General features: G+C 53.4%; 2 protein-coding genes and 1 long non-coding RNA gene across 3 annotated transcripts in view; 2 read left to right on the forward strand and 1 right to left on the reverse strand.

Annotated features, from left to right (window-relative positions):
• Positions 1–6,930, forward strand: part of LOC123032470 (cathepsin W-like) — an 8,215-nt gene extending 1,285 nt beyond the window's left edge. The window contains exons 3-9 of the mRNA XM_044448366.1: positions 319–432; positions 2,115–2,266; positions 3,467–3,566; positions 4,490–4,570; positions 5,275–5,394; positions 6,299–6,363; positions 6,745–6,930. Coding sequence (XP_044304301.1) covers positions 319–432; positions 2,115–2,266; positions 3,467–3,566; positions 4,490–4,570; positions 5,275–5,394; positions 6,299–6,363; positions 6,745–6,930 — 818 coding nt within the window. The remainder of the gene's footprint in view (positions 1–318; positions 433–2,114; positions 2,267–3,466; positions 3,567–4,489; positions 4,571–5,274; positions 5,395–6,298; positions 6,364–6,744) is intronic.
• Positions 6,931–7,493: 563 nt separating this feature from the next.
• Positions 7,494–8,489, forward strand: LOC123032660. The gene is made up of 2 exons (XR_006416516.1): positions 7,494–7,564; positions 8,002–8,489. It is a non-coding gene; the product is annotated as an uncharacterized LOC123032660 (long non-coding RNA).
• Positions 8,490–11,145: 2,656 nt separating this feature from the next.
• On the reverse strand, positions 11,146–23,274 carry BBS1 (Bardet-Biedl syndrome 1). The gene is made up of 17 exons (XM_044448834.1): positions 22,845–23,274; positions 21,607–21,683; positions 21,026–21,060; positions 20,403–20,675; positions 19,529–19,575; positions 19,074–19,112; positions 18,553–18,625; positions 18,315–18,446; positions 17,857–17,963; positions 17,129–17,249; positions 16,574–16,732; positions 15,743–15,812; positions 14,813–14,971; positions 14,206–14,339; positions 13,056–13,190; positions 12,070–12,156; positions 11,146–11,471 (listed from the first exon to the last, which is right to left on the reverse strand). Exons 1-17 carry the CDS (start codon positions 22,892–22,894, stop codon positions 11,385–11,387), a joined length of 1,785 nt encoding a protein of 594 aa, XP_044304769.1. The 5' UTR covers positions 22,895–23,274; the 3' UTR covers positions 11,146–11,384.
• Between the last annotated feature and the right edge of the window lie 490 nt (positions 23,275–23,764).

Raw genomic sequence — 23,764 nt, forward strand, 5'->3', positions numbered from 1 at the left:
GCCTACCATGTGCATGTTGGGAATTACATGAGCAGCCGGCTGGAGCTGGGGGTCAGACTAGATGGCCCAGGAGGCCCCTTCTGACTCGCTCTGTTTCTATGGGGTTGTCCCATCTATCCTTGGACGCCCTTCCCGATGGGGCCTCACCACCGCCCTTGGGAGCCCAGTCCATCTTCCGCTTCCTGACATCCAGCCTGAAGCCTTCTTCCGTTGGAAGCTCTGCCCCACTGGGATGCATCCTGCCCTCCACGGCAGGGAGGAACAGGCAGTCCAGTCTACAGGGACCCGAGTGCTCTCTCGCTGGCTTTCTCTCCCCAGAGATGGACTATCGCTTCAAGGTCTTTGTGCAGAGCTTGGAAAGGAGCCGTGAGCTGCAGGCCTCGGAAACGGGCACAGCGCAGTACGGGGTCACGCGCTTCAGCGACCTGACAGGTGAAAAGGGGCTGGAAGGGGAGGCTGGACGCGGGAGGCAGCCCTACTCGGAAAGGGCAGCAGGTGCAAAATGGCACAGACCCAAGATCGGCACCTGGAATGGAAGTCCCCCTGTGGGCCTTGTGCAAAAGAATCCATTGCTGCATTAATTTTTGGAAATGGGGGCTGCCCTGGATCTTTGCCACGGTCATCTCGGACTAGCCTTGACTTCCAGAGGACAACAGACGTGCTATCTGACTCTGGTGGGTTTCTGTGCCAAGTTCATTGGGCCTTCTTTGCGGTGGCCTCCCCGTTGCTGGAAAAAAAACTCGCCAGAAAGCTTGCCTGCTGCAGGGCTGTTTTCGGCACAGGAGTAAGCCCTCCGTCCTATCTCAGGCATTTAGCAACGGAAGCGAAGCTTTAACTGAAAGTGTCTTGTTGATGGTTTAAAATTGTTTTTACTATGTTTCTCTCTCTATTGTATGTTTGCATATAAATATTTTTATAATGTATTTTGAAGGTTTCAGTCTTTACAAACTACCCAGAAAGAATCGTTACAAGCTAACCGCTGAGCACGGGCAGTGTCAAAATGTAATGCATGAAATAAACCAACAAGGGACGCCCGTTTTTCTCTGTTATCATGACTGGTGCATTTATGCACAACTGCTGGGAATTCGATAAGTGAATTTGCAAGCAGGGTTGAGGAACTGTAACTGTCCCAGATGAGGCTGGACTCCAGCTCCCATCCTCCCTGACCACCGGCTAGGAGGGCTGGGGACGGCAGAGCTGGAGAGCAACGAGAGAAGCCCAGAGACACCGCTGTGGCAGTCTCTGATCTTGGGCCTGCCCACCAAAGAAGGGTTTGCAAGCGACCGCGCTCACTCTGCTCCTCTGCCTGACCACAGACGGTGGCTGAGCTTTGCAGAAATTTGCAGGCAAGGCTCCCCCCCCCCCTGCCCCCGCGCAGGGACTGCAGCGTCTTTGCCCGCCCAGGCTGCAAAGAGCTGCGGAGCAAAAGCCATTCTCTGGAGGCTGTGAAACAGCTCCCCTGCTGGTGTCAGCAGAGAGTTTTGTTAAAAATATTAATAATAATAAAGAATGTTTACGACTCCAAAGGGAGGGGGAGAATATGAGAGGGAACGAGAGAGAGAGAGAGAACGAGAGAGAGAGAGAGAGAGAATGTATGCTCATATCCTGGGGTTTATTTCCCACCATTTTGGCTCAGAAACCCTCACAATCTAAAATCAATCCCCTTCCTCAGCCTTGGCATCTCTGTCACACTACAACTACCATCAACCCGTGCTGTCTAAGGATGATGGGGCTAACAGCCCAATCCATTCAGCAGTGGATGTGGGGGAAAGTTGGGAAAAGCTTTCCCTGATTTCTTCAAGGTTTTTAAAACCATTTTCTCTTTCCCCACTGATTTCTGTTTCTGGGGGCATCCCAGAACCCCAGAATTTGCATCTGGTGTTTGGCACGAAAACAGAGGCATTGCAAGGACAGGGCGAATGCAGGAGGTGCCCAGAAGGCCTTCTTCTCACTGCAGAGCAGCCCCTTAGCTGGCTGCCAGGTTGGGAGGGCCGCCCTGCAGCCCAACCCTCCACGGGACCCAGGCAGCTGCCTCACTCACACAAACACCGCTCTGCTTTCTGCTGGAGGCTGCCTGAACACGCGGCCCCTGCTTTTCTTTCCCTGTTGCCCAGAAAGTGAATTTGCAGAGAAGTTTTGCATGGCTCCCCGCTCCTTGCCTCGCTTGCCCCCCACCTTGGGGTGGTTGGAGAAGCCCCCCCGGATGAATGTCAACCAATCCTGCGACTGGAGGAAAGCTGGGGCAGTCACAGAGGTGAAACACCAGGTAAAGGTGGAAAATAGGCAGACATCACCTGTCCGATGGAGAGGCCAAGTGGAAGAGTGCTATCTTTCTCTTTGCTGAAGTCTGGAAAAAATCTGCAAAAAGAGGAAAGACGTTTTATTTATTTTACTATATTTATAGCCCCTTTGCTATATTTATAAGCCAAGTCCACTTACACAATCCAACTCCTCACCAATTCATCCTCACAACGGCCCTGTGAGGTGGGTGAGGCTGCGAATCAGTGACTGGCCCAAAGTCACCCAGTTGGCTCCATGGCCAAGTGGGGATTTGAACCCAGACCTATATCTAGATGCAAACCGCACACCTTTGATTTAAATGGAAATACAATCTGTCACTGCGGCAGTGAAAAATGCTCTCTGGATGTTTGCAACTTAGAAACATAGAATAGTGGAGTTGGAAGGGGCCATGAAGGCCATCAAGTCCACCCCCTGCTGTTGCAGGACACCACGTCACCCCACTCCACACAGAGGGCTGCCTGGTTTCACCTTGAATGTCCCCCGTGTGGGGGAGCCCCCCACCTCTCCGAGCAGCTGGTCCCACTGTCGTATTGCTCTGACAGTGAGGAAGCTCTTCCTGATGCCCAGCCTGAATCTGGGCTGTCGCAACTTGAACTGATTATTCCGTGCCCGGCACTGCGGCATCAGCAAGAAGAGATCTTGGCCTTCCTCTTTGTGGCAGCCCTTGAGGTCCTTATAGAGGGATACCATGTTCTTTTCAAGGCTGAACATGCCCAGTTCCCTCAGTCTCTCCTCACAGGGCAGAGTTTCCAAACCCTGGGTCATTTTTGCTGCCCTCCCCTGGACCCTGCCTAATTTTTCCACACCCTGCTCAAATCTTGCTGCCCAGAACTGGACACAATAGTCCAGGTGAGGTCTGACGAGTGAGGCGTACAGAAGAGCTACTACCCCTCGTGATTCGGAAGTGAGTGTTTTGGAAGCAACTTCAAGATCCTCCAAGGATCTTCTTTCTTAAGGCAGCCTTTAACTGGAATGGGCTGGGGGTTCTTTCCACTCTTCCTAAAATGCCCCCAACTTAGCATTGCTGTGACATTACTCTGGGGCATTTTGGAAGAGTCCCTTGGCAGGCGGGCTGCACCTGGGCCAATTCTGGCCTTCTGAAGTGGAATTGTGGGGTGAGGACCCCGAGCCGGCCCCTAAGACCTGGCTGCTCTGTCCCTCCCAGGGTGAAAGCTGCAGGGCTTGTTGGGCCTTTGCCGCCGTGTCCAACATTGAAGCTTTGTGGAACATCCACCGACACTCGCCACGGAATCTTTCGGTACAGGGTACGTCGGGCGTCGGGCGGACGGCAGTGGGGATGGATTGGGCCCACTGTTCCCACGCACGCTGCGACCGGTTTGCCCAGCGCTGGTTCCGTGCAGAACAAGACCCCCTCGTTGCACAACGGGTTTGGCACCGGTTTGCAAGCCCCATTCCAAACATGGGTTTTGACCTGTAAATGGTACGAGTCGGCCCGTGTTTTAAGCTCTTTTGTGAACGCCCTTCTCAGAGGTATGTTTGGTAAGGAGGCAAGAGATGGGCTCTCAGAGGTGGCCCCCGGGCTGTGAAGTTCCCTGCCAGCTGCGGCTAGCTTGGCTCCCTCTCTGCTGTCCCTCGACACCTAATTTGGCACTGCTGGACTGAATATTCTTTTCTTGTAGCACATTCAATTGTGTGCTTTTTAAAGCATGATTGCTTCAGTTGGGCTTTATGCTTGCTGTTGTAAGAGATGATGAAAATAATTCAGTTGGGTTTGCTTTCGGAGGCTGGGGCTTCTCCTTGAATCGGACAGACCCAAGAAGGCCATGCGCTGAATGCCCCTCTCCTACCGAGGATTTCTGAAACCCCTTTCCTTGCGAGGCAGAAAGCGGCCGTTTCCCTCTGCTTTTACTCTGCAACAGCCTGTCCCAAATCACTCCCTGAAAGCCAAGAAGGTTCTTGTTTTTTAAATTAAGGATATGCCAGTCAAACCATAAATGGAAGGTCAGAGGGATACCAGGTATTCTTGCACTCAGGCCGTTCTAGGTTCAGTCCACGGCAAGCTTTTCGGGTACGGCTAGAAGTGTTCCGGTTTGCAGACCTGGAGAATTGCTCCTGCCAGTCAGTGCCAGCGGTTCTGGGCTAGACGGACACAGAGTCCGACTCTGCATGATGAGCCTGATGCCTGCCAATTCGCTTATTACCAGGCGATGTTTTCTTTTTCTTTCAGAGATGGTCGATTGTACGAACGACATGGGAGGCTGCAAGGGAGGCTATCCGTGGGAAGGTTTCCAGTTGGTTTTCAACCAGAGTACGTAAAAACCCCTTCAGACCAGGCTCGTTTTATTTAGGATGAAAGAGTGCGGCTTACGCTCAGATCCTGCCTTTCCTCCAAAGGCTTCCTACGCCCCGCTCCCATGTTATCCTCCCACCAACCCTGCAAGGTAGGATGCTGCTGGTGGGGAGTCACTGATCCACTCATGGCTGAGTGGGGGATTTGAACTTGGGTTTTTTCCCAGGTTCAGCCCCACAGATAGGGCAAAGAACAGGACTTGGCTACTGTTAGCCAAGCAGAAGGCCACCCGTTGTTTCCCACATTGGTTGTGGGTTTTCTCTGGGGCTGGCAAGTGCCCTGGCAGAAGACCTGTAGCGGAACGGACCTGTCTGTGGTTGTCACCGGGTTGAGACAACATAGACACTCACAATCAAGGTGTCGTTTGGCCATGGGTTGTTGTTGGACTGTGGGTGATCGTGTAGTTTGCGATGCTAACAAGCCATGACTTGTTAACCACGAACAATCCACAGTTCACACCTTAGGAACAAGCCATGAGTTCTATCCAGGGGTTGTTAATGAAGAACCAACCATGGTTTGTTAGGAAAGCTTCGAGTGGTTAACAAACTATGGTTTGGGAACGCAGGTGGGTTTGGTCAACGTACCGATGACAAGCCATACACACGCCCTTCTTCTCTCTGTCTCCAAGCACACATATCTAACCACTCTGCCTTCCTTCCCAGATGGACTGGTAAACAGTGTTATGTACCCTTACGAGGGCAAAGTTCATAGGTGCCGGAAACACCGGGGACGAAAGCTCACCCAGATCGATGGCTATGAAGTACTGCCCCGGGATGAGGAATGTAAGGATTTGGTGGCGCAAGACGTTATTTGCAAAAGGAAAAGTCATCTGGGGCACCCACGTTTCCTTAGCACAGACACCTCCTAATTTCGGGGGCGGGGCAATTTGACTGGGGCAACCAAGCAGTGAGGGAGAAAGCGTGTACTCTGCACATGTTTAGAGGCGCTCTTCACGGTCACATGCATCACTGAGATGGGAAATGAACCCAGACTTCTAGGGCCTTGGTTTGGGTTATTTCCTCACTGCAAGTACAGTGAAAAGGGCGAGACTATAGTGGAAAGTACACTGTGAAGGGGTGGTGCTAGGACAAAGATGAGCCATCAGCTGAGTCAAGGTGACGGGACGGCCATCAGGTGCGCGCAAAACTCCCCGGGAGCTGGATTCTCTCTTCTTTTCTCTCTTTGACTTGAAATCATCTCTGTTCTGCCAAATAATGTTCAGAACTCCAGGACGAGGCATCAAAACAGTGCTAGATTTTTTGTTGGGCTGTTATCCAAAATTGCTGTCAATCCAGGATAGGAAGAGGCAGGTTTTGTCAATGTCGAACCGAACCGTTGCTTCTTAAAACAATCAGAGAGGAAAGTTTTGTGGGTGTAGTATCAGTCTGACATTGTCAGTCTCTCCCTGGGGGTCTTCGTTTTGCTCTTGGTGTGTGCACTCGATGAACTCTGTGTAACTAGCCCACACACCAATTCCTCTAATCTAATCAAGTTCCTAGACCACATGGAACCTAGCTGGAGATGTTTTGCAGCTTCTCAGAGGCACTTGTGAGATCAAACTCTGTATTGTGTGTGTTGTGTATGTGTTGGGAAGGAGAGAAATGTTGGGGCAAAACATGGCTGGATTTAAAGCTTGTTTGCTGCCCTCTTCGGCCTAACCCTACAGTTCTTCCCACCTTTATCCAGATATAGCTGGAATCGTGGCTTCAAAAGGTCCCGTAACTGCTCTCATTGATTCCAGAGTCCTTAGGGTGAGTAAGTCAAGAAATCTTGCTGAACTTTCCAACTCATCTTTCTTGGGAAGTTTACTTTTTTCTAGAAGGCAGCCTGGAGAACTTTCAGCCCAAGGACTGAATTCACTTGTGGAGAAATGGTGTGTGTGTGTGGACAGGGAGAGATAAAAGGGGTGAGGATTAAAAATACAGGAAGTAACAGCATCGCTTCAAGCTCATCCTCCCAGTAACTAAGCCTTAGGAGGGTGGAACTGGGCAAAAGCCGGAACGAATCTCATAATCCGTGGTTGGAGGAAAGGGCTGGGGACAATTCAGCCCTCTGGAAAAAGACCTGCGTTTCCCCAGAATTCTCCCCATCTTTGCTGACAGTTACCTGCTCTGCTTCTCTGTGTGTGGCAGGACTACCAAAGCGGCACTATCCGGAGACCTCCTCTGAACTGCGAGCGGCTCCTGGATCATGTTGTGCTCATTGTGGGCTTCGATGAAGGCGAGTGCCCATTTTCCAAGGGAAGCGGCTCATTTCAGGGCGAGCTGCTTCGTCTGCCCGAGACGACTGGGCCCCAAGTGCATGGCCGTGGGTTTTAAGGGGCAGCAAGGGGCAAGACCGGGGGAGGGGGGAAATCCCCCTCTGACTTCGCAGTCGTTCGATGGGCCCATGTCCCAGTTGGACCGGTTCAGGCGGTAGACAGACGCTCTCTTGACAGAGTGCTTCTCCATATGGGAGAGAGATCCCTCCACGTAGAAAAGCAGCAACTCAAGGTGGTTTGGGCCCCTTTTGCCCAGGGAGGGGGCAAGCCCTGTGGCCAGCAGAGCGTGTCCCTAAGTCCATCTTTGTTTAGCCACGCTGGCCGAGAATGATGAAAGTTGGGACCAAAATACCTGGAGGACAGCAGATGGGGGAGGGCTGCATGTCATGTGCCTTTACTCTGAAACGCGTCTGGCCCTTTGACCGTGGACCTGTGGAATTCACTGCCACAGGAAAGCTTTTGCAAATCGGTCTGACGGATTTGCAGCACACAGGGTATCTGGGTGGCCGAACCGAGACTTGAAGTGCAGAGGGTGACGGCAAGCGACGGGGGAGCCCCACTGCTGCCTCGGCCTGATCCAGCTCATCCATGCCTCTTGCTTGCCACCCCATACAGCCAAATCCCAGCGTGCAAAGCGGAGCAAACGGCGGTGGATCATCCAGAACTCCTGGGGAACTGGCTGGGGCGAAAAGGTCGGTGGCGTTCCAGTTGCTTTGATTGTCGGGGGGTCAGGGCGAGGAAAGCAGCTGCATCCAGAAAGGCGGTGGGAGATGTGAGAACCTGCTCGTAGGAGGGGCTGCCCCACAGACAAAGAGCAAGCTCGGAGTCCGAGGCTGCAGAAAATGCAGCCCGAAGCACCAGGCTCAGCTACAGGACTGCGACGACCCGTTGTGAGTCTGAGGCTCAGTGCGACTGGCTTGAAAGAGCTGGCTGAGAGAAGACCCCCACAGCAGCCTCTTTACATCCCCCCCGCTTTTGGTAATAACACTCTGGCGTATCGTCCAATGCAATTTATCTGGTTTTTGTTCCCCGAACAAGGACGGAATGAAGAGTGTTCTTCGAGGCATGGCCTAAAGAAAGGGGAAAACCAGCCCTAAACAAAACTAAAAAACGCTTTCTTGTCTCCCAGGGGTATTTCCATGTGGACCGTGGAACCAACACCGGCTGCATTGCCATGTACACAGCAACGGCGACCGTCAGGAATTCGGGGGGAAAGAAGCCCGTTCGCTGCCCTCCTTAAGTGGCGCGGGGGGGGGTGTGAGAGAGACAGACAGACAGACACATGAGAAAGAGCAACGGAATGGACAGCCAACGCACCTCATTAGGCTTGTTAATGCGGGCTTTTCTACGTTTCTTCTAATGCAGAGGAGCAGAGTCTCTGCTCCAGAGGCCAAATCCAGCCAGCCTAGAGTCCAAAACTAGAATCCGCCCACCCAGGGGTCAAATCCGGCTCCACAGCTTCCCTAGCGACCCCCGCTCTCCCATTCTAAAAAGTCAAAATGCCTTTCCCAAGGCTGAGTTTCTGGCAGGAGGATATATTGGCTTATGCGCATGCACACAATGCCGAATCTTCTGTATAGCGTGAAGCTTGATATAAATTTGATTAAAACATTGAGACTGGCCTGTGCGTCTTTTGGGGATGGGCTCAGCGTGTTGAGAGGCTCACGGACGAGAAGAGTACCCTTTTCTATCCCCCCGTCCACTTTTGGGGTGCTGCAGAAAGTGTTTGGCGTTCACGGTTTCATATTCCAGCAACTGTAGTTTCTGTTTCGCTTATGCCTTGTCACGGACGCCGTTTCACACCCGACATGTCATGAGGTGCGATCTTCCTGTATTGCCTCTGTGAGGTGTCACTTTTGGCTTCCATATGACCCCATGTACGTTCTTTTCTACTGATCCTCGCACCCACTGCGAGGTCCTCTCCCCCCGCTCTGCGCCTTTAGCAGTTGCACGGCATGGTGAATTATGGCCCCTTGACCAACAATGGCTGCATTTGGACAGATCCGTCAGCCAGGACTTTGATGGATAACCATGTCTGTGCTCACCTGCCTCCTCTCAGCAGCATGAGTGGCAGAAACAGAAAACTGAGGGCAACACTGGAACCCGAGAAGCTTGACTTGTGCTCAAAACCAGCCAAGCTTCTTTGTAAGCCGATAACAAACTTGGTTTATGATCCTGGCCCAATCCTGTTTTATGATCTTTGCTTGGGAAGCAGGATTTTGGGATCGGATGCCATGTTGGGATTTCCACGACCTGGTTTGTGTGATCAGTGCAGCCCACTGTGCTTCCTGGAGCCATGCGGGACTTGCAGGCGTCCATCTAGAAAATTCGATCCTGCCAGAGGGAGATGAGGACAAACCAGGGTTTGCCATAGGTTGGTTTGAGGACTGAACCGTCTCAAATAACCAACACCACCCGGGTTTGGGGATTTCATGTTCAAAATGGACAGCTGCATACGCCGCAACCCAAGCCACCGTCTCAGTAGCCCAGCTGCTGGTGCTGCTGGGAGAGAACGGGCTGCCTGTGGCCACCCGGTCCGTGGCAACCCCGGCTTGGGCAGGATCCTGCTTCAGCATTCCGTGCAAACGTGGCCGGTGTGTTCCCAGCTTGTCCTTGCCGCAGGGGGAAGCCTGTATTCACACGCCTCCTGTACGCCCTTAGCATATCTGACCTAGCAAGCTGCCTCAAGGAATTGCGAGACAATCAAGCCGCACCGTTTGGGCTGGTTGCTTTGTTTTGGCTACAGACTTAAAGCGCACGAGAGCTCCTCTGGCACTGCCTTCTTCGCTGGACTCTCCTTCATGGGAGACCGAGGCAGGGCTGGCTTCGGTAGCAGAAACAAAGTTAGTCCGGCGGTTGCGTCTTCCCCCAAATTGCACCCTAGAGCCTAGCAATTAATAAGGCCAAGAACCTCTAACAAAAATTTCTTAGCAAGCGAACAATCAAAAATACATCTCCAGGATTCCACTGCTGCTGGCATTTAGTATATGCTTTCAACTGCCAACTAGCCTGGGTCAGACGGATATGTACACACACACACACAGACCAGTACACACACACACACACACAGACCAGTACACACACACACACACTCCCGCTGCCTACTTTGCCCATATGACAGGCATCAGAAACGGAAGTTTTTTCTCTGGCGTGGAGATTAATGTCATCACATGTAACACCTGCAGATAAAGTGGTGCGAGAGGCGCCGGAGCAGCGGCCAGTGGGGATGCTGGCAACCCCTGAGAAACTGGCCTTGAGTTCTGGATAAAACTAGGGCACTCTCACAGGCCACAGCTAGTCTGACACCGCTGCAGGCCTGATGAAGCAGCCTCAGCAAAGACACACTTGTAATAACACCATAAAGCACTACAGACAAGTCCCTGGCAAAACACCACTCTGAGGGAGTCTGCCAGATCAGCCCTCAGCCAGCCACTGCAAAGCCCAGAGGAGAGCAGCGTGGGACGGGGGCAGCCGATGTCCAGGCCCCTGGAGCACAGTTGCCGTTACCCTCCTTCCGTTAATCTGAGGAAAGTGTGATATACAAACTGAGACCGCGGAGGGGGCATGTGGTCTTCACAAACGCGGAAATGACAGTGTGGTTAAGGCTGGGCCCCTTGCAGGTCCTGGCCCTGCCAAATGCCCCACTTTCTCGCATGTGGCCTGAGACTTTCCCGAAAGCTGTGTGTGTGTGTGCGTGCGTTGGGGGGGGGAGTGAATGAGCCAGGGAGGGCGACAGAAAGAGTGGCCGCTCGAGGGGGAAACTTCACACCTTTTCGGTAACAGGGAGGTCGGGGGAGACTGTGGTTGGAGACGGAACCGGCTTAATCACACATCTGTGCTCTAGAGGTGCAAACAAGAAAATCACACATGGGGGAAGAGTCAAGCGGCAGATGCCAGCGGTCCTGTGAGTTACAGCAACCGACTGACTCCTCTCTCTCCCCGCTGCCTCTCCAGCTAAATGGGAAGGAGAAACAGGGCAGCTCCGGAAGCCACGCAAAACGCTTGTGCGGGCGAGAACGGGAGGAGGCGATCCTCCCGGGGACCTTATGGGGCGCAGGGAAGGGCCGAGTTGTGCTCTGCAGATGTTTTGGACTTCCCCGCTAGCACGGCCCATGCTCAGAAACACCCGGAGCTGCAGTTCAAGATCTCCAGCTGGTTAAGGCTGCCGCAGCGGGGCCCCCACCTCGCTGTGCATTTGGGTCAACCCCTTCTACCCGGCCTTTCCTCGCTGCCCCAAGAGCAGGCCCACGCACCTCCGCAGTCCAGCTCCACAGACGAGGAAACAAAATTTATTGGGCTACTTGGACTACTGGGCTGACTTTGCTCGTCCAGGTCTTCCATCTGCAGCTGCAAAGGCAAGCGGCGGCTACGCTAGGGACCGCTTCCGGACGCAGGGACCGTCCTTGCCGCCGTCAGAGCGAGCAGTGTTTGTCCTGGGCCGGGACTCCTCTTTGAGCATCCTGGTGATTTGCCGGCCAAGGTGGCCAGCTCAGAGAGGAGCTTCTGTTGGCTTCACACAGCTGCCAGGCCTTCGCTGACGGGCATATTGATGTGAGCCGTCAGCAGTGGCTCTGCGCCTCCTTCGGGCAGCACGAATACCTGCAAACCAGACAGCCAAAGGGGGGAGGGCGACAGGAGGCCCTCTTTAAAAACGCCATCCACACGTCATGTGTTGTCTTGCTATGCCACCCAGCAGCCAAGCCCTCCCCAAGCAAAACTTAAAACCAGGAAGCACAGCGAAACATCCCATGGAAAGCTTCGGTTGGAAACACCATCAGCAAAAGTCAGAACAGCAGGATAAAAAGCTGCCGTGACGCATCTATAAAAGTGCAAACGCAAATTCTTTAATGGGATGGCTGAAAAGCTTGGGGAAATTTTAAAAAAGGGTTTTCGCCTGGCACCAAAAAGATGCCCAAGCACCAGACAAGCCTCTATAGAAAGAGCTTTGCACAACCAGGCAGACAAAATCAAGCAACAAGGCAGATGATTTGGAGTAGGTGGTTTAAGGAAAGGATGCCAGCCCTATAAACATCTTGGAGATGTGGAGGGGCAGATCAAGTTTCTGCCTAGGGATCAAGGTGAACATAAGCCAGGAATATCCTGCTTGGAATATCCTCCAAGGCCATAACAACAGAGAAATAGGAAATCAACAGGAAGGCCTGCCCAGGACAGAAAAACACACCACAGGGAGACTAACCTTGATAATATCGGAGATGCTTTGGTCACTGAGACATTCTACATAGGTTACCAGGGGGTAATTCAGTCCCGGGACCAACATGGGGGCCTGAAATGGAGAAGATAAAGAAAACTTTCAGGTGGAGCACTGGAGAGGGAAGAGGCCACGGAAAGGATAGAAAGAAAGAAAGAATAATAAAGCACAGGCGTAACGAGAGGGCAGATTCTGCATGAAGGGAGAACCTTCTTGGCCTGGCAAAGGGGTAACCCTCTGAGAATAACCAAAGATACTGTAAGAGGTGCAGTGGTTACAGACATGCCAAAACCATACGGTGTTATGCGATGAAGGGATAATCGCGTATGTCTCAGCAGACAGGCCCTCCATACAGTCCAAGCAACAACAACAAGAGAGCCTCATACTGTTCTCAAAGCAAGGATTCTTATACATTACTCCGTTTCTTCTAGCAAATGAAATGGGCATATTACTGGATGCTTTGCAAGGCTGCTTCAGGGGGCGACAACTTCCTGGCTGGGGCATGCTGGGAGCTTTGGCCTCCCCTCCTCCCCCGTCTAAACGTGCATCGGATCGTTCCCTTAGATTTGTTTCATCGCGTTTCCTCCTTCGTGAATACTGGGGCAGAGATCGTTATGTTTCAGCCTCTATCGCGTGGGGTAGGCGCCTTCTTTGCAAAATGACGTACACGCACGATTTGGGGATCATTATCCCATTGGGAGCGTGCAGTGTCTGGGGGCAGGGTACATCCCTGACGTTGCCCTCCCTGCTCATCCTGAACCCCAGAGACGGCCACTGAGGAGGGAATATTACAGGATGACTGAGCAAGGCCTGGATGTTGCCTTCGTGCCGCAGGCGTGATTTTTAACATAATGCTTTGCATGTTTCCCAGGTACGTCCCAGTAATAATATTTTGAACGCATGGCATAGAGTAAGGGAAAGTCTTTTTTTGCTATTGTAGAAAGCATTCCTGCCTTGCAGAAGGGCAGGCTTACCTTGAAGAACGGGCGCTCCACGGAATAGAGTTTTTCATCGTAGAGGAAGCTGACGAGAAGGTTGGCAACCGCGCGGCTATCTGACATGTTCTGGAGGTGCAGGCTCAGCTTGAAGGTGGGTCCCATGCCCTGGACCTGTGGAAAAGGCAGCTGAGATACGGGAAGGTGAGGGAACGCTTCCGCACCGACTGTCCCTTGCCTCAGCCTTACCGACTCTTTTGACACGCATCTGCAAAATTCCTCCAACCCACCGAGGAACCGCGCTGTGGCCGAGGGGAGAGGTGCGTCCCCGCACCTCAGCCGTTACTTTGCAGCGGGGTCTGGGTGGCGGATCTCCGAGTTAGTCAAAAACACAAAATAAGAGGTAGCAAAAACGTGGAAGGCTGGGGGGAGCCGTCTGCCCACTGTTGGGGGGCTACGGTGTGGAAATACGCCCCAATCGAGGCCTTGAAAAGAGCTTTGGTCACAAAACCGCTTATTGGAAAACGGATGCAATTGGAGGGCCGGAGTGGTCTAGACTGTGGGAAGGGATTTGAGGATCCAGGATTTAGTCTCCGTTCAGCCCGGAAGCTCACGGAGTGGCTTTGGGAGGCTCTCTCTCACCCCAGCACACCTTACAGAGTTGTTTTAAGGATGAAAGGAGATGGAGGAAAGGGAGCACACGCCCCGCCTTGGGTTCCGTGCAGGAAAAACGGTGGCATGTAAGCATTAAAAATCAATACATTTGGGATCTGTGCTAGACCTCCACACAGGGCAAAGCGCCAGGAATGCTGGGTGGAAGTCCAAAATATCTGGAGCGCTCCTTTCTGCCTAGTCCTGCTCTTGCGCACGCTCAGGACGGCAAATCTCCAAGAAGAGTGAATGACCAATAATTCAGTCTCATGGGTTTGTATTCCTCATCTTCGATGGGCAGGGCCTGGAAGAGTCTTCCAGTTTAGGGCAAGAGGACTTGCGCTCAGCGAAGCTAAAACCTTGCTTGCTCATTGGGGCTTTTCCCAACCATCAGCTTTCCCAAATGCTGCTATGCTTTCCATGACAAGTGGCTTTGCAGGAGAATGCACATGGCTTCCGGGTTCTCAAAATGGGAGGCAGCATGCGAACGCCCTGGTGCTTTCCACACATTCTCCGCCGTTCCTTTCCGAACTCTCACCACGGCATTCATCTTGAGCGGCTCCTGCAGCGATTCCGAGACAGGGGTCATGCTGCACTCCAGCGCACGGACGTAGGCGCGGGCGGCCATGATCCGGATGCGGTTCAGGTCCGTCTGAAACACTCGATGCATCGCTGGGAAGGAGCGAGGGAGGCAGGTGAAGCCACGGCGGGAGAAGAGATCCAGCGTGTTCCCTGCCCTCGGCCTCAAACGATCCCCCGTATTTGCAGATCCTTCACAGGGCCTGCCGTGCAAAAGCTCCCTGTACACAAGGCCCCACATGCCGTCCCCAGTTCCCCAGCGCCTCCAAAGGGGGACCAGGTGAAGAAGAAGAGCCCTTCAGCTTTAAAGCAAACAAGCAAGCAAAGCCCGTTGTGTTAATAGATCTTGACACGACTGTCGTGCAGAAATATTGCCAAGGAAACCTAAGCCACGCTCGGATCGCAGGTCCTTATCCAAGCCACGAGCACCCCCAGGCACTGGCTCAGAAGGTCCCACTGCTTGGGAAGTGTCGAAAATGTCTCCTCCTTGTGAAACGGCGGAGGAAAGCATTCAGAAAGGGCTGGTGAGGCAGGCCACGAGATCCACTCCACCCAGCGTCACTCACCCACTCCGTTCTCCCGCTCCCGCAGCGTCTGGTCCACATACAGCTTTGTTTTCTTGGGCACGTTGAGCTTGATGCTCTGGGCGACGGGGGCGCCGACAACCGCGTCGCCCTTGTCGAACGTGGCGGTGCGCTTCAGAATCTTGATGATCAGGCCTCCACCTGGGAGAGGGTGAGAGGTGCAGGAGGGCACGGAGGGTGGGAGTCACACGGGACACAGAAGTGCTGCCCCAGCGGCTTGCTGCACGCGAAGTGACCCCTCAGGAGTTCTCTTCCAGAGAACGTCCACGAGAACTAGCAGCTCGCTCCCTCGTTTGTTTTAAAACCGGAGAAGGAAAAACAGAGGATGCATTGGCTGCCCTCCTCAACGCCCAGTCAATGGCCTTGCATGCTGGGAATTCTGGGCGTTGTGGTCCAAATGCCTCTGAAGGCCACCAGGCTGGCGAAGGCTGCTCCTGCCAGGAACCAGCCCATAAACTGCGTCCATCATCCACGGCCTTGCTCCAAGTTGCCTATTCCAAGGAAGGCGGCCTTTCTGATGGTGACGCCCACTTAAGGAAAGATCTCCTGGACCAGGCCTACCCAGTACCAACACTGCGGTAGTTTTGGTGCTGCAGAGACGGGGCATTTTCTCCGAAAACACAACATTCCTAGTTAGACTCAGTCTCAGAATATGAATTGAGGAGGAGAGGGGTTCGAAGCAGCACAGAATTGCCAAGCGTAACGAGTGAGATTCGTCACAGAGTAGCCGAGAACCGAATTGAAATGTGCGGCGTTTCCGCCTCCTGCCACCAGACATGAGCTCTGCAGTTTCTAGCCCCACAGGAAGCCTCTGTGACTGGGGGCAGGACACCCCAGGATATCCCCACTTCCAGGAAACCTAACACTGGGCCAGGTGATCTAGCCGAGCAAAGCACATCTTCTCCTCTTTACCTTTCGTGGTCATGAGCAGCGTGTTGTCCTCCCGCCCGTAGCGGCCAAAGCAGATGCTGGTGACGATGTCCTGAAAGCAGGAGAGAAAGTGGGGAGGAGGGGGGAGAGAGAACAGACGTGCTCCTTGCAGGGGACCACTGACCTTCCCCATCCCCGATTCAGGACTGTCCTGTGAAATTCTCACCCGTCTGCACCGCCTCCATCTTCTGAAAGCCACCCGAGTCCCTCACACATATTCCCCCTTCTTGTTCCTGCCGACACAAGCTGCCCGATCCTCTTTCCCCTCCTGCGTTGCTCCCCGTTTCCCCTTCTGGCATTCTGCCACACTGTTTATTATGTATTATTTATATCCCATGTTTTTCTCATGAACTCCACGCAGCTTACATCATTCTTCTCCTTGACCAACAACAACCCTGTGGGGCAGGCCGGGCTGAGAGTCTGTGCCTGGCCCAAAGCCACCCAGTTGGCTCTATGGCTGAGCGGGGACTAGAACCCGGATCCTCCGAGTCCCAGTCCCACGCTCTTCACCACTACACCACACTGGCTCTCGTGAACGCCTTGCTCTCTCTTCATCCCCACAACAACCCTTTGAGGTAGGGGAGGTGAGGACTGACCCTAAGCTGCCCAGGGAGCCTCATGGCCACACAGCCACAGCAGATGTCGCAACCCTGCTCTGCCCCACGCTAGCTCTTCGCATGTGTGTGTCTGTATGGGGCGGTCATTCCATGTTGCGGGTTCCTCTGCTTCCGAAGCCCTCCGTGGCTTCCCAGCCGGCCCCCTGGAACGCCACCGCCCAGCCCCTCCCCTCCCCTCCCCTCGCGTGGGACACACCTGCGTCTTGATGACATTCACAAGGTTCTTGTCCCGGTACATGTGCACCTCCCCGTTGGCCAGGGCCACCAGCACGGCCTGGAAGCTCTGCAACTTCTCCTCCAGGAGGCGCATGGTGACGGGGGCGGCAGGCAGCGGGACCACCCAGAGCTTCTTCCCCTGCCGCGAGAAGAACGCCTCAGCCGCGGGCTACCCCTGCCCCGCTTCTGGCTCGATGGCTTGGCTAGGCCGGTGCCCCCTGGCATCAGAGGCCCCCGTTTGAACCAGGCGCTGCCCTTGCAGAAGAATTAGCCATGGCAACAGTGCCACCTGCAGGCAGAAAAGCACACATGCCCCTGGCGCCGCCCCCCGCCGAGCCCACGATGCTCTTCAGTGCGCTTTGGCCTATTCAGTGAACTCTAGCAAACTTTGGAATTCCAGGCTACAGAAAAGCACCAAGCTGAGCCCTTCCTCTGCATTCTTCTGGCAGCTCCGAGAGGCAAACAGCTCGGTCTCTGCCCTGCACGCCTTGATTAAACCTCCCCCCCCCCCGTGGGGGCAGCTGCACCCTGCCACCTTCTGGGTGTAGCCCTGCAGGGTCTCATCAGAGCAGGCCACCACAATGTTCTTCTGGACCCGGACCAAACCCACGGCTTGCGCACTCAGCTCGATGCAGTATTTGGGCCGCTTGGAGTCCCTGCACAGGAAAGAAATGGAGTGGCGATGGATCGGGACCGGAAGCGACTCCAACAAAGCTGCCCCCCGAGTTTCGGGGTGGGGGGCCTTCTCTCCCTTGCCCAGAAATACGGGGCACGCATAAGTTTTCCCCTGTGAGCGTCAAGAGGTTTTCAATGGAAGTGACACACCACTGCCGAAAAAACATTGAGGCCCAGTTCCTCCATAATGCCGACCCCTGGGACAGGCTCTTGAATGCTAGGCTGGCATGATGCGTGAACCCAGCTGCGTTAACAAACCGTGGTTTGCTCGCCACGAACAGCCCCGAGAACCCATGGGTTGTGTGCTGAGAACTCTTGGCTGTTTCAGCCGTGGGTGGTTGTTCTATGTGAACCCAGAACTGTGGGGTGTTCACAGGTTGTTCTGCTGTGTCGCTCAATGGCGATGCAGAAGCTCCGGCTGGCTTGCCTTCTGGCCCAAGATCAGCTCTTGAGCCTTGGATCCTAGGAAGGATTCAGACCACCTTCTTGTCCGTCTGAATACCGCAAGGCTCCTTTTGCTGGTTTTCTCCTTAGCCTGTGCCCTCCCCCGCAACTCCCCACAGCCCCTCCAGCGGTCCCAGCACCCACCTGCGAAGGATGTAGATGCATCCGTTACGGCAGGCCACAGACAGCCGGTACTCCACGTCAAACTGACCCATGACATCCAGGAAGGCCGGCACGCTCGGCACACTCATCTGCCATGGAGAAGGGGGCAGCGCTTAGACCAGACCCCCAGATTCCCTCAGAGGAGCAGACGGGGGCGGGGGGGGGGATACAGAGGCAGGACCCTTGCACCTGCCCTCCAAGGCCCAAGGTTTTCCTGTGAGTTTCAAGAGTGAGAGAGGATTTGAACCCAGGTCCCCCCACCAGATTCCAGTGCTCTTTCCACGACACTGTTCTGAATCCTGCAGCCGGATGTGGTGCCAGTGGGGAACAGTGGCTGACACTTGATATCCGGTGATGTAGGATGCAGGGGAAATTAAATCGTCTCCCACTTGGAACATGCAGGCTTTTGACTCTCACAGAGCTCTTCTTCGGCGCCCAACCTTTGCCAGGACGGTGAAGGCCTCGGGATCCAAGATCAGGATTTCCTCGTTCTCTGTCCCGATCACCAAGCAGCTGATGGCTTCCTCGTCCACCATGTTCTTCTTCAGGGTGGCCATGCACGTGATCACCGTCTGAAAGACACGTGCCGGGGGTGATGTGCTTCTCTTGGCACCGAACTAGGGAGGGCTGAGCCCCAAAGCGCCCCCCCCCACAGTTTCAGGCATAGGGAGAACATACCTGGCGCTTGATGGGGTGCACTTTATGCTGGTTCACAAAGGACTCCATCTCAGGTGGATCGAGCGCCAGGAATCTGCAGAGCAGAGGGGAAAGCGGCAGCATGAGGTCCCCAGAGAGAGAGAAAGTGAAAGAGGGCACCTGCAGCGACCCTCTGAAGATGAAAGGCTAACATCTGAAGAGCTGATTCTAAAAAAGATCCTGGACTGTGCGGAAATGGACAGATTGACTTGGCTCTGAAGGAGAAGGGAGATACACACTTCTATCAAACCTGGGACTTTTCCTATCATTGGTTAGAGAAATGGGATTATATGTAGAGCTGAAATATTTATTAATTGTAATAAGAATGAGATATTAATCCAGTATGGCCGATGTCTCGGGAATAATTGTTGTTTTAGTTTAAATTAGTAGAGAAAATAATTAAAAAGTTGAAACCAGAAGATGAAAGGCTGAGGAAAGGACGAAGGATATCTGCCCATCAAGCCCAAAGTGAGGTGTTTCTAGATCTCTGCCAAAAAACTCACCTCAGGGACTGCACTGACAGGGGCATCTCTGCATTTTCCCTGTTGGGGAAGAAGACAAGGCAAGTCAGGAGAGCAGGCATGATCCCATGCTGGCTGGAGGTGGCCAAGAGGCTAGGAAAATCGCCTTAGAAAGACAAAACCAGCTAACCTGACACTTGCTTCCCACGGAGAGGGAGGATTCTGTAACCCATGTTAGCCATTGCAAGAAAAAGCTGGGCGGGTTGCTAAGAGCCACTGCACATTAATAGGGTGAAAGCCTACATTTGCGAGTCCTGCCGTATTTATGGTTGACTAGCGCCCCCTGCTGTCCCTGGGCAGGTTGGCCTTCTAGGTTCCAGTCCCCTGTTTGCCGCCTCTTGTTTGCCTTTTGGGATTCGAAGTTTTCCATCCGCCTTGCATTTACAGATGGATGGTTCAGGGAAGAAGAGCCCTCGCCTCACCTCAGAGCTACTCACCGGATCACCTCCAGCATCTCCTTCATCAACAGAAGGTCCACCTTGTCCTACAGAGAGAGAAGACAGGTGCTCCCTAGAATTGGTCCAGGCACTGACTGCAGGAAAACTAACTTCCTCACTTTTAATGGAAGAATGAGATAGGGATATTTTCAGTAAACAAACAAACAAACAAACAGTGGGACAGAAATGTCATACATATGAACCCAAGTTAATAAGGGATCTGTCTTCCATGAAGTTACCACACACAGGGTCCTACTCGGCCACCTCTTGTCCAACATTTTAACATATATTATGCCTACTGTTCCAGTGGAACCTCTCTCTGGAAAGGTGGACAGCTGAGGACAAAGCGAAACTATTGTCTCTCAGGGTGTAGCAACAACACCCACTTTGGTGACGCAGTCACAACAGCATCCTTACCCAGACCCAAGGGGCACGGCAAAGTTGGAGAAATCTCCAAATGGCCCAATTGACCATGAGGGGGAAAAACTCAAGGACGAGCAGAATTTAAGAACTCGCTAAGCAAGGCTGAATACGAAGCAGCAAAACAGCGTTGCCTTCTGTGGAAGGCGGACAGGTCTGCCATCCCTACGGGAGGGCAACAGCTGTGACGCTTGCTGAAAAATTTCATTGCACAGTTCAAATCATCCTGATTTTAAGCTAACTCACACAGGCATGTTTTTTTCAGAAAATTTCCCAGAAAACACACGTCTCCACACCCAGGGAGAGACTTCGCCCATCACTGGGCGGGTGTGTGTGTGTGTGTGTGTGTGTGGAAGAGCTAAGCTCTCCTCTCCCACGGATCAGAAGGAAACTTATATGCCCGGAGACACGACAACAGCCCAGCTCTCCCGAAATCCGGCCTCCTGTTCCTCACCTCTTTCGCCTGCTCCCAAACCTCCTTCTCCATGGGGTTCGGCTCCATCGGAGGCAGTGTAAACTTGAAGTAGGGACGCAGGTTCTTGTACACGTAGATGTAGGGCCCGGAGGCCACCGCCACGGCGGGCATGCGTGGCTCGTGCTGCTCCATCAAGAAAGCGGCCACGCTCGCAGGCAAATCTGGCAGGGCATTTTCGCTCAGGAGCCCCATGCCCTGGTACACCTTCAGCTTCATCTCATGCCCCGTAGGGCCCAAGTTGCCCACCACCAGCTGCGCAAGAAAAGAAACAGGAAAACAAAGCCAGGACCTTCCTCCTGTGATGCGTAAGGATGCATAATTACAGTCTTTTAGCACGCCAAGGTGCTAGGGTAGGCTACGCCAGTAAACCTCACAAAAAGTACACACACGAAACAATGAGGACTAGGAACATGCACTCAGTCTATACTGCAGCAACTGACTGTGTGCATTTACAGGCGTGTGGTTTGCATGGCCAGTTAGGCCAGCAGGAAGGGTGGTGGTGGGACGGAGAGTCACCGGACTGGGCATCAGTGTGCAGGCGTGATAGAAGAAATGTGAAGGGCCGGTGCTCGGTTTGTGAGTGTGACAGCAGCCACCCTTACCTTATAGTCTCCGTCTCCATGCAGGTCAGCCAGCGCTGGAAGGAAAAGCAGACCCATTCAGTGGGAGGGCCAAACGGGAACTGGCGGGCAGAGTTGCAGGAGGCTGGAGAGGCCTCGGCCTCCTTACCTATGGTTTTCAGAAGGCAATAGGAGGTGATTTCCTTCAAGGCCTCGCTCGCTTCCCCCTGCCTCATCTTGCCCCACAATTCGAGCATGGGACTCTGTGGGGGGGTGTGAGTATGTGCTTTTTGGGATGTGAAGCATTCCAAGCCCAGATCAGGTGTACCTATTACATTTCTAGAAATGCCAGCTCAAGGGAAACCCTTCAAAGAGCCAGCTTTGGAAGGCTGGTTTTGATTTTTTTTTTTTTAAGCTGTGATGGAAAACAATGCTTTTACCTCTTGTGAACACAGGGAGAAACAGAGATGTTTAAATATGTTGGCATTTTGGCCATGTCATCTCAATCACTATGACAACTCTTCCCACCAGCACCCACCCCTCGAAGAGAAGAGAGGAGAAGAGAAGAAAGGAGAAGAGAAGAGACTGCTTATTAGGAAGTTACAGAAAGAGTCCTGACTTACCAACACAAGAGGAAAATGTATACAGGCTAGCCACCGGGTCGTAATGGGCATCCAGCCATTTGGAGTTGGCTTGAGAGCTGCCAAACATGGTGAGGGGTAGAGAAAAGGCACCTGAGACTTTGCAGGCAGATACATTCAGTTCAGAGTCACATTCCCAAGAGGGCATGTCCCCATGTAAGCCTTCTTTAATAAACAAGCCCTTGTTAAAATAACAGGCATCTATCCCACTGGGATGGCTGTAAAAGGGGATTGGATAAGGCTATGCACACTACTTGCTGGGGAACATGGGTGGGAGGATATTGTTGCGCTGCTGTCTGGCTTGCGGGTTTCCTGTGTGGCCAGCAGGTCACTGTGAACAGAATGATGGACTGGATGGATGCAGGGTCTGATCCTGCACAGCTCTTAGGTACTTTTAGAGCTCAGTAAACAACTTTGAAGGTTGTTTGTTTATACAGTCATACATATTTTGCCTTTCTGCCAATGCATGCACAGTTGTTTACATTTTTGGGTGCAATTCTATGCCTGCTTAGATGGGGGGGGACCTATAGCTCCCAGCATGCCTCAGTCAGCATGCAAATTGGAGGATTATGTGTGTCGGAGTCTTACTTGCACAGGATCAACTCTTCTTCAAGGGATGGGCAACCCCCAACTCTGCAGCTATTGTTGGGACTCTATGCCCATCAACCCCAGCCAGCACAGCCAAAGGCCAGGGATGATGAGGGCTGTAGTCCAACATCTCCAGGGTCACAGCTTCCCTAGCCCTGAATGGGGCAGCTACTCTTCTTCCCCACCCCTTTTCTCCTTTTGATATGGCCAGAGAGCCTTATGGCTTTGGCAGAAACGGGACAGGTGGACACAGAAAGCAGCACCTGTTGGATTTCCGCCTGTTACATGATACAACAGCTAGAAAGGCTTACAGGAGTCCCGCCGAGATGATAATTCAACACACAAGCGCGCGCACGTGCGCTCCCCCCCCCCCGCCTTCTAGGGACCCAGGAGTCCGAGCAATGAACCTTTAGTCATAAGCCCCCCGCCCCGCCCCCTTGCAAAGGAAAGGAACCCAGGAATCCGAACTCGTATCCAGACGCCTCCCTATAAGGAGGGACCCAGGAATCCCGGCATCCCATCACAACGAGGAGTCGGGGGGGGGGGCGGAAATAACTGTTCTCCCCAAAAGACCCCAATTTCTCTTTAAAATGACAAGCGCTGTTCCCCCTCCCCTTTCCTCTTAAAATTACCCTTCGCCGGCGGCCCCAGAGGAAGACGAAGCCATCCCCGCCGCCGCCATGAACGCGCCTCGAACAAGCCGAAGAATCCGTTGCCATGGAAACCCCACGGTCGTCAATTGGTGCACCCGCAAAAGGAGTCCCCCTGCCTGTGCCGCGTGCCCGCAGACTCACGAAAGGTTAGACTCGCACTCGCATAGCTACTCACAGTCAGACTTTCCAGCGGGCCCGTTTCTTGCGGGTCTGAAGCAAAGGCGGTGCTGAGCTTCGGAAAGATCCGACAAAATAAATACTCAAGTTTGCATATGCAAATATGCGTATGTGCTTTAATGTCCGTAAAGGAGCCTGTCTCCTATAGACACCCCTTCGTGTAAAAAGGGACGCATGGACAGGGAAGGAGGGGATCTTCTAGCAGGAAAAAGGCAGGCAGAGAAACCCAAGGGGGCATCAGGAGAAGAAGCCCATGCGGGCCAAAAGTTGGCTAATCCAGGGGGCTCAGAAGTGACAGAGATCCATGAGGGCCCCTCGACCATTTTTCCAGCAAAGCACTCTGGACAGCAAGATGGTGGGGAAAAGGGCTTCCCCTTTCTCTGCTATCCTTCCTTCCACTCCTGCAGGGACCAAGGCGGAGTTAGAGGGCACCCCCTACACTTGATCCCCAAAATCCTCCCCGCAGACCCACCTGGAGATTTGAGCCAGCCCCTCACACCACCTCTGAGATGAGAGTGTAGGAGGTTTGACCTGAAAACTACACTGAACACCCATGGGATACATTGGTTTGATTTTTGGACTGGGACGTGGCAGATCCAGGGAAGCTCGCTGGCCGCCTTTGGGCCAGTCACTGCCTCCCAGCCAGGCCCACCTCACAGGGATGTCGTGGGGATAAAAGCAGGAGGATGCCTAGGGTTCCTTGCAGGGAAAAAATGGGCCAG

This window comes from Varanus komodoensis, unplaced genomic scaffold, assembly GCF_004798865.1.
Source record: "Varanus komodoensis strain SLA01 unplaced genomic scaffold, ASM479886v1 scaffold55, whole genome shotgun sequence".
Taxonomy (NCBI): Eukaryota; Metazoa; Chordata; class Lepidosauria; order Squamata; family Varanidae; genus Varanus; species Varanus komodoensis.